Raw genomic sequence first — 9,942 nt, 5'->3', positions numbered from 1 at the left:
CTCCGGGGCAGGCGGGAATCGAACTCATGAGGAAGTGGCTTTGGCTTCTTAGTGCAGTGCTTTAACCCGCTGCACCACCAGGGAGGGCCTAAATGCTTATTTCTTAACCTGAGAATGATGTCTTTTAAAATTCGGATTGATAGTGGCAGTAATTAAGTCCACCTACATAGTCTTGTGAGTCAAGTTCTAAGTTTGAAAATTGACTCTTGTAGTATTTCCTTCTTTGTTGGCTACCTCTGGAAATAGCCTTCAGAGAAATCCTGCTAAAGTCAATTAATTGCCTTTGAATTTTAACTATTAAAGACTCTCCCCAACTGGTTAATTCACATTTCTATACCATGTTACTGATTTTGCCCATCAAGGTTTTATTGTGGAATGATGTGGAATTTTAAGGATTCTTAGTGAGAATTTGTCTTATTTCATATGTTAAAATTATCTGTATAGGAGATTCTTGTCTATTATATGCCAAGAAGACCTATAGTGAAGAATGATTTTCATTTTTCCTATAGTGAGTCATACAACTTTAGAATTAGAAAAGCCCTTGATACTATCTATTCTAACCTCTTTACTTTCTCTGAACTTCTCTTCTAGTGCTATGCACTTAATAATTACCCTTGAGTTGGTGTCTTAGCTTTACTAAAGGACAGGTAGAAACTTTTAGGCCCTCTATAAATGGAAGATTTAATTTAAGAGTATTAGTTCACATTTGGCTGTATCCGTTTGAGTGCTGAGTGAACTTCGATAAGCAAACATTAAGTGTTCTTGTGGGAAATTGTACCTGAAAGCGTGAGAGGTGTAATTTTTTTTTACATTGAATACTTTTCTCATGTTCTTTGCTTTCTGCATTTTTTATCACTGTTGAGTCTTCTGTGAGACTTTGTTCCTGGTCCATGAATTTTTGTAGTTTTCTGGCTATTGTAATGGCACAGTTTCTCAAGACAATTGGTTTATAGGAAGTTGAAATTGAGAAATGACATAGTCATTTGCTTTAACGAGATAATACAGTGCCTTCTATTAATGCAAGAAATATTATTGAGAATGCACTTATGTTAAGGGATCTAGTTTATGTTGATTAAATAATGCTGTTATGGGGCCTCCCTGGTGGCGCAGCGGGTTAAAGCACAGCACTAAGAAGCTTAAGCCACTTCCCCATGAGTTCGATTCCCCCCTTCCCTGGAGCTGATCCACAGGCGTGGCAGACCTCTCCTGACCCGCTGCTCCCCTCAGCAGTGTACTTCGTCGATCTGCCTGTTCTGCTCCCCACTCTGTCTCTGGTGAAGCCTCTCACCCTCCGCATCTCTGGCCTGTACCCCATTCTGTATGAATAAATAAATAAATCTTTAAAAAAAAAATGCTGTTATGGTGCTTGTTTGTATATTTACTTTTGCTTTTGCAGTTCTTTTGTATATACTTCTAGGAATTGGAGGGTCATGATAAATTTTAACTTTTGAGGAACCACTGATTTTCCTGTAGCAGTTGAACCATTTTCAGTGTGTATAGGTTCCAGTTTCTTGACATCTTTATCAATAGTGGATATTTTCCATAACTCTTTTGGTATTTGATGGTATTGTAAATGGTATAGTGTTATTTTACTTCATTTTTTGTGTGTTGTGTGTATATAAATACATTTATTTTATAAACCTTTTATTGATTTTCTTAAATTTACTTGGTAAGTTATTATTTATTTATGTGTTTATTGGATTTTCACTGTAAGCTTCTGATTTCCAAGTGTTTACTAATTGTTCCTTTTTCATATAGTTATTCTGGGCATAAAAGCCTTGTGAATAGCTTGGAAAACATTTACCAAAATTTAAATTCTTTCTGTATTTTTTCATTGCCTTGTGGTTTGTTCTATTGCTTTTCATTTTGGTCTTTTTAAATTTTTTTGGTATTTCTTAAGTATGTGGTCATCCTTGGTTATCTGTTCATAATTATTAAATACTAAACAGGGTTGGTTTGGGTGCTGAGTGATTTCCTCTTAATTTTTTGAGGTTCATTTAAACACACACACATACACACACAACTTCTCTACATAGGATTACTGATTGAAAACTCTACATGAGTTTAAAAGCCAGAAGCAGCCAGATAGATTGGGAACCTAATGCTTATTATGGACCTCAAGTACTATGAGTACATTTTTTCGTTGTTTTATTCCTTCACTCCCTATCTCATACCTCCATTTTTGGATATTTGGAGCACCCTCAGGCTCAGGCGCCTTCTCTTTTGTCCCTAGCACCCATGCTGGATGCTCTTCTCGAGCAGATCTGGATATGCCTGGGAACCAAAGTTTATACAGGAAGTAAGACTGTCATGAGTGGCTCTGCTGTTTTGTGAGCAATCTTTTAATTGCCTTGATTTCCCTATGCTTTAATCCTGCTTCTTGACCTCGAGCTTGGCTTTTTTTCTGTTTAGGGGTTTGGGACAGACCTTGCCTCCTTATAGTCCTTTCCTGTGTTTGTTTTGCTTGAGTTGTTGTTACTTCCACTATGATTTCTCTTTGTCAGTTTACTCTGATCTGTTTCTTCTAGAAAGCCTTTCCTTTCTTCTTTCTTTTCTTGTTAATAAGACTATTACTTTTAAACTATTGTGAATTTATTTTGTGTAATTGTGAAAAATTTGCCCTTAGAATACATGCATCTACTACCCTACTTAAAACATAAATGCAATTGAAGCTCCTTATTCTCTTTTCTGATTGTACTGCATTTCCTCTCATGCATCCATTAATATTATGTGTGTGTTTCTAAACAATAAAGAACATTGTTTTGAATGTGTTTGAGCTTTGAATAGTGATATACTGCATGAATCCTTCTGCATCTTGTTTTTTTCCACTCATCCTGGCTCTTTTGTTTATTGTCTTAGGATACTATTTTTCCTTCTGTTCAGTGGTATTTAGGTAGGAAGAATAAGTCAGCCCATGTATTTCTTACTAGTACATTTTTAAAAGGGAAATTTAATACTTTTTTAATATATTGTCTCTATAGACGTGTAGGAGAAAGGACTTGGTGTTACCACCTTCTTGTTTCAACTGGTAACGTAAGTCAATATGATACCTAGCCATGTTAGACAAGGTAGGCAATTGAGTCTTGCAATTGAGTCTTGCTACTGACCTCTATTTGGTGTCACAAATCCCTTTAGAGAGGTAGAAAGACCATTCTTTCATGTTTAGGGTTTCACAGAGTTTAAATGAAGATTTGGGTTCTTATTGCTTGAAGGGTTTTTAGAGGTCAGTTAGTACAAACTGTATTAAAGAAATTCAGACCCAGTGGTGGTGAGTGACTTGTCTGAGACAATCCAGGGGAGAAATAATAGGAATTAGAATACAGCTCATTGTTCTTTCCTTCTGAGTACAGTGAACCAGCAGCTAGAGCCCTTTTGTTAGCACTGAACTTTGATTTTTCCTGTCCTTTAAAGTAATTATTTGAATACTAAGATTTTTATTACATAAAGATGAACATAAAATCTTTGAACTGATGCTTATTTGCTATATTTTCTTAGGATCAGAATGGTTTCAATCCCAGAATACTATGAAGGCAAGAATGTCCTCCTCACTGGAGCAACTGGTTTCCTAGGGAAGGTACTCCTGGAAAAGTTGCTGAGGTCTTGTCCTAAGGTGAATTCAGTGTATGTTTTGGTGAGGCAGAAATCTGGACAGACACCCCAAGAACGAGTAGAAGAAGTTCTAAGTAGCAAGGTAAGTGTGGAAAATAATAATTTGGTGGAGAGAAAATGTGTATGTGTAATCAAAGCAGTCATCAACAGCTTTGTATATTTCTTCACTAGCCTGTAAATAATTAGTAAAAAGAAAAATCTATAGATTGACAATAAAGGGAATATGACTTCTGATTAGTAAGAGAGAAAAGCTTTTCTCTATGGGAAAAAATTATATTACACATAAATTACCTTTGTAGATATTTAATGTGATTTTGAGTATTTGAGATAGGTTACTTGTAATTACTAGATTTTAAATATTTTAAATCATCTTACTGTTGCTACTACTACTAATTTCTAACAACCTACTCTGCTATGAGACATGCTTTTATAACACTTTAAAATTCAGAAGCATTGATTACTTCCGACAATATTAGGAGGTATAGCAAATTTACATATTACAACTTGGTACATAAACATGACAGGTCATATAGAATACAAGAATATATACTCATTTTGAACCTTTTGAAAACGTTGCTAACAAAAAAATGGAGATGAACTGTGGTAAAATTATTTCATAGAGCTTTTAAATTCTCAATAAATGATTTAGTATAGTAACAAATTTAGTATAGTAACAAGTAACCTATAGTTATTCGGTAGGAATCTGGTTTCAACCTTCTAAAAGAACTGTGACTTTTGTTTTAGAAACGAAAACAAAACCAGGAACCTTTGAGTCATTCTGTGTTGTCACAGAATTGCTAAAAGTAAAAAAAGGTGTCTGTGTCTGAGCAACAGAGCAGCATAGGGTAACTGTCCTCGTGGAGTTTATACTCTATCCTTCATACTCAGCCATTAGCCAAGTCTATCTAAATTATTTTTAATTTTCCAATTATATTGATGCACCCTCATGCCTATGTGGTTGTACATATTAATTTCTCTGCCAGGAATACTTTCTTCTACTTTATAATCTCAGGTCCTTCCTAAACTGTGTTTGTTATTTCTCCTGAACTGTCTTTTGACATTATAATATTGTCTTTTTTATTACTTATAACAGTATGATTTATTTTTTAACATAAAGTGGTATTTCCCCCCACTTCCATTCCTTATATTCCATTTAGTCTTTTCTTCAAATCCTTCTCCCTCTTAATCTAGGGTCTCAGTCTGTTTATCTAGTGTTTTTTTTTTTTTAAAGATTTATTTATTTATGCATACAGAGCTGGGGTACAGGCCAGAGGTGTAGGGGTGGTGAGAGGATTCACCAGAGATAGAGTGGGGAGCAAAACAGGCCAACTGACAACATACACTGCTGAGGGAGCAGCGGGCGGGTCAGGAGATGTCTGCCACACCATGTGGATCACCTCTGGGGCTGGGATTGAACTCATGCTGAAAAGACTTTAGATTCTTAGTGCTGTGCTTTAACCCGCTGTGCCACCAGGGAGGGCCTGTTTTATCTAGTTTTTATGGCTCTTTTCCTTCGTAAAATTGTCTCTGTATATACCCAGTATTTTGTTGTCATTCTGACATGCTTTACTACACATAATTCCCTCTTAACACCATTTTGTTGTAAATGGCAGCATTTTGTCTGAATAGTATTCCATTGTATGATATACATAACTTTTTTTTAAAGATTTATTTATTTATGCATACAAGAAGAACTGGAGTACAGGCCAGAGGTGTAGGGGTGAGAAGATTCACCAGAGACAAAGTGGGGAATAGAACAAGATCGACTGAAATACATTGCTGAGAGGAGCAATGGATGAGACAGAAGAGGTGTGCTGTGCCATGTGGATCACACTTCCCTGTGTGAGGATAAAACTTGTGTTGCAGTAACTGTGGATAGCTTCATAGTGCTGCGCTTTAATAAACCCTTGCTCCACAAGGGAAACCCTGATATACACAACTTCTTGACCCAATTCTGTGTCAATAAGAACTTAGAGTTGTTTCATGTCCTGGCTATCATAAATAGTGCTGCAATAAACATTGTAGAGCATATAATTTTTGAGTTGATGGTCTCAATTTTTTTTGATAGATGCCCAAGTGGGATTATTGGGTCATTAGTATTCCAGTTTCAGTTTTGTAAGGTAAATCTAGATTGCTTTCCAGAATGACTGCCATCAGTTTATATTTATACCAGCAATATAATCTAGTTCCTCTTTCTTCATATCCTCTCTACCATTTGCTGGGGGTCTTTTTGATATATACCATACTCACGGGTATGAAATGATCTCATTGTGATTTTTAACTGGTAAGTCTCTTACTTGAAGCAGTGATGAACATTTTCCCCTTGTATCTGTTGATCTTCTGGATAGTCTCTTTAGTGAATTGTCTGTTTAGATCTGCTGCCCTTTGAGGATTTTGTTATTTTGTTGCTGAATTTTGTTTTTATTAATATTGAATATTAACTGCTTTGCCAGCTATGCAATGTGTAAAATTTTCTTCCAGAGGAATAGCTTTTTATCTGCTTATATTTTCTCTGTGTAATACTTTTTTGAATTGAAATAATCCCAGTTGTTTCAAATTGCTTGTATTCCTTGTGACGAAAGTTGAGACTTGAAATAACTTTATTAGTGATGTTATAATATATATGGCCAATGTTTTCTTCTATATATTTTATTGTTGTAGATCCTCTATCTAAATTTTTAATTGACTTGGTATTTTTGAGTATAGAATTAGACAAAAACGCTACATCTTCCTTTTACTTGTTGCCTTTCAGTTTTCCTAGCTCCATTTATTAAAGAGGCTTTCCTTTCCCAATTGTAAAGCATCCCATGGATGCTTTAACATAAATTAAATATTAACATGTATGTGGATTTATTTCTGGGCTTTCAGTTCCATTCCATGAATTTTTTCTTTTCAATGCCAGTAACATATTGGTTTTGGTACTGTTGCTAGTTTGAAGTCATGTATATGATGCTACCATTTCTCTATTTTTTTTTTTCTTGTGGTGTTTGCTTTTTCTGAGTCTTTTGATGGTTCCATATAAATTTTGATATTTTTGTTCCATTTCTTTGATGGATATTATTAGTATTTTAATGAGGATTTCATCTAACTTATGTCAGTTTATGTAGGATACTCATTTTGATTTTACTGTTTCTCCCCATCCATGAGCATGAATTTCTTTCCATATCCTTATTTTACTATCTAAATTTTTTAATGATGTTTTGTAGATTTTGTGTAATAAATCCTTCACATCCTGGGTTAAGTTAATTATGAGGTATTTGATTCTTTCTGAAGCTACTGTAAATGGAATTATTTTCTTAATTTCTTTTTCTCCTTGGTCATTGTTTATCTATAAAAATTTTTATAAGTTAATTTTGTAACCTCCTACTTTACTATATACACTTTTGTTTGCTTGCTTCTAATAACTTTTTGGTGCAGTCTTTAGGATTTCCTATATCTGCAAATAGTGATAGTTTCACTTCTTTTTCCAACTTAGATTTCCTTTATTTCTAGTTGTCTCATTGCTCTAACCTAAACCACTAATACTAAATTTTACAGAAGTAGACATTAGGCACCCTTCTCCTGTCCTTGATCTTAAAGGGGAAACTTTAAGTTTTTTTTCACCATTATGTAGTATATTTGCTATTGATTATTACATATGACTTTTAATACATTATGATAGATTTTTTTAATTCCCATCTTGTCTAGAGTTTTTAATCATAAATGGGTGCTAAATCTTATCAAATGCTTTCTTTGCAACTACTGATAGCTTACATTTTTGTCTAAAAGATACAGTGTATTATGTTGATTTATTTTTGATTATTAAACCATGCTTGCATTCCTGGGATAAATCCCACTTGATTATGATGTATAACCTTTATATTGTTGAACTCAGTTGTCTGGTATTTATTGAAGATTTTGTATCAGTGTTCTAGGGATTTTAGTCTGTATAATTTTCCTTTGCTGTTTATCTGGTTTCATTATTAAGCATTGTAGAGTGTATTAGGAAGAAGTCCCTTTTCTTGGATTTTTAGAAACAATTTGAACAAGATGGGCATACTTTCTTTTCTCAGGGTTTTATAGAGGTCTCTTGTAAAGCCATTTGGCTCTGGGCTTTTAGGGGAGATTTTTGTTTGTTTTTTTTACTTTCATTGCTTATCTAAGCCAAAGCCTCCTGTATGAAGTGAAAAGGGTGATCAGATCCACTTCTTCCCACTGACTGGGGCTTAGTTGTTCTATGTTGGAAACCTCATCTCAAGTCCTTAATCGTCACTCTGCACCCTTACTGCTAGTTTTCCAATAATGCACCCTCTGTCCTGGATGCCAGCCCTGTGTACCCCATTATCTAGGATAGTGCTAGGTCTCCAAAACCCCTCATGGGGGTATGTGCCCCTAGCTCAGCAATTGTAGGGGGCTGTCTACAGTAGCTGCCAATCCCTTTTATGAATTCTATTGTCCCAGCATTGCTGCAAGCACAGATCAGTTACAGTTTTTCCTACCCCTTTTACTGAACCTTTGTTTCCGATGTATGTTTTAGTTGTCCATTTATCTTTCATGGGCTGTTGGCTTTGTTCTGGAATTGAATTGTGACTATATATGGGAGTGCAATGGCTCCCCTCTGCAACCATCATACCTAGCAATATAAGACTATTTTAATTTTCCTATGAAACTGTCTAATTTAATTTTCCTGTCTAGATTTTCCTGTTAAATTGAAACAGATGTCATTTTTCTTTTAGCATCTCTCAGATAGTTGGCCCATCTGAAATCTTTAGTAAATATTTCATTAATATAAAACACATTAATATTGAAGACTATAATAGCAAACAAAAGTAAGTCATCCAGGAACGTGAACATGAGCTCTGTATGTGCGGTATGTAGCCTTTCTTCCCAGATTCAGTCCCTGCTTAAATTGCAAATACAGACTTCAAATGAAGTGAGAGTTAAAGTTTAATCAAGTAGTGATGTGAAAGTATCATCAATATTCCTCTATATAAATGTGAGGGAAAAAAAGCCTAAATTTGATTCACAGTTTTATGTGTCTTTACATTATAATAATCTTGAAATCAGATTTTTAAAAATTTATTTCTTTGAGTATGCTTAAGGAATATTGAATTTTTACATTAAAATCTGTTTATATTTCTATGATACTTCTCAAGTGTTTCCAGTTTCTAATCTACATCTTTGCTTTTTAATATTTTTTCCATTAACATATTTACTCTTTTTCCCCCTTAAAAATTTTTTTTTTAAGATTTTAGGTAGCCTGTGAATTAATGGTACTTACTCAAATCAAGGGAATAAAACCAAATAAAGTGATAAATTGAGATCTGGATTTTAAAAACTTGAATGATCATTTTTAACAATGTTCTGATGTTTATACTTTTAAGTTTGCTCTAATCCATACATGCGTTGACAGTTTACATTTAACTCTGCACACTACCAGTTTTTGTCCTTGACAAATCACTTCACTTCCCTGTGTCAGATTCCTCAGCCATAAAATGGGGAAAGTAAGATGGGCCTAATAGAGTGTTTTCTGTATGAAATGATAGCAAATAAGAGTAACAAGTTTAGAATTTGTATAGATGAAATTTCTTAGTGAGCTTTCATGAGGTAAAGGGGCTATATAATAAGGTTTAGAAAGTTGAAAAATAGTGCCCCAAAATAATTTTTCCTCTCTGATAGCTCTTTGACAGATTGAGAGATGAAAATCCAGATTTTAAGCAGAAAATTATAGCAATCAACAGTGAACTCACTCAACCTAAACTGGCTCTTAGTGAAGAAGACAAAGAGGTCATCATAGATTCTACCAATATTATATTCCACTGTGCAGCTACAGTAAGGTTTAATGAAACTTTAAGGTAAGTAAAGACATTTATATATTTGAACTTCAGAACCTAATTTATGGGTCTCAAACTAATTGTGTCTTAGTCAAGCTGTTTTGAAAATGATTTGAAACTGTTCACCCAGTGATAACTATAGCTTTAGGTCTTCTGAAGGATTGAAGGGTCCTTCAGAATTTCCTTCTTCTTGTAAGTTTAAAAACAATAGATATGTATGTTTCATAACATACACAAAGAGTTACCATGAATTTTAACATTAGACAGGGAGGAGGCATTATTGAGAAGTATGGAGAGAAGAAGAAAAAAGTTTACCTTGAATAAGAGTATTAATCTTAAAAATGTATATAATGTTTGTTTTCTTTCCTGGATAATTGTGGTATAGTCATTATTGGATTAAAGAGAAAATTAGATGTTTTTAAGGTGGAAATTAATTTGCAAACTGGCAACATTAATTAGGATGAAACTCATCAAAGTAACCTTTATGAGGAGAAGAGGAGGAGAACCAAAGTACTGTACT

The 9,942-nt window shown here is 34.2% G+C and overlaps 1 protein-coding gene across 6 annotated transcripts in view; it reads left to right on the top strand.

Moving 5' to 3' along the window:
- The window catches only part of FAR1 (fatty acyl CoA reductase 1), a 47,052-nt gene that overhangs the window by 13,942 nt on the left and 23,168 nt on the right, over positions 1 to 9,942 (top strand). For 3 of the 6 annotated variants that reach the window (XM_012725533.1, XM_012725532.1, XM_012725536.1), the window contains exons 2-4: positions 2,234 to 2,330; positions 3,496 to 3,691; positions 9,268 to 9,443. In XM_012725533.1, coding sequence (XP_012580987.1) covers positions 2,239 to 2,330; positions 3,496 to 3,691; positions 9,268 to 9,443 — 464 coding nt within the window. In that variant the 5' untranslated portion in view covers positions 2,234 to 2,238. The remainder of the gene's footprint in view (positions 1 to 2,233; positions 2,331 to 3,495; positions 3,692 to 9,267; positions 9,444 to 9,942) is intronic. The other 3 variants (XM_004683029.2, XM_012725535.1, XM_012725534.1) reach the window with 2 other exon arrangements.

Source organism: Condylura cristata, unplaced genomic scaffold (assembly GCF_000260355.1).
Source record: "Condylura cristata isolate star-nosed mole 26May11 unplaced genomic scaffold, ConCri1.0 scaffold00015, whole genome shotgun sequence".
In the NCBI taxonomy this organism is placed as follows: domain Eukaryota; kingdom Metazoa; phylum Chordata; class Mammalia; order Eulipotyphla; family Talpidae; genus Condylura; species Condylura cristata.
This window is presented reverse-complemented; position numbering and strand designations above follow the sequence as displayed.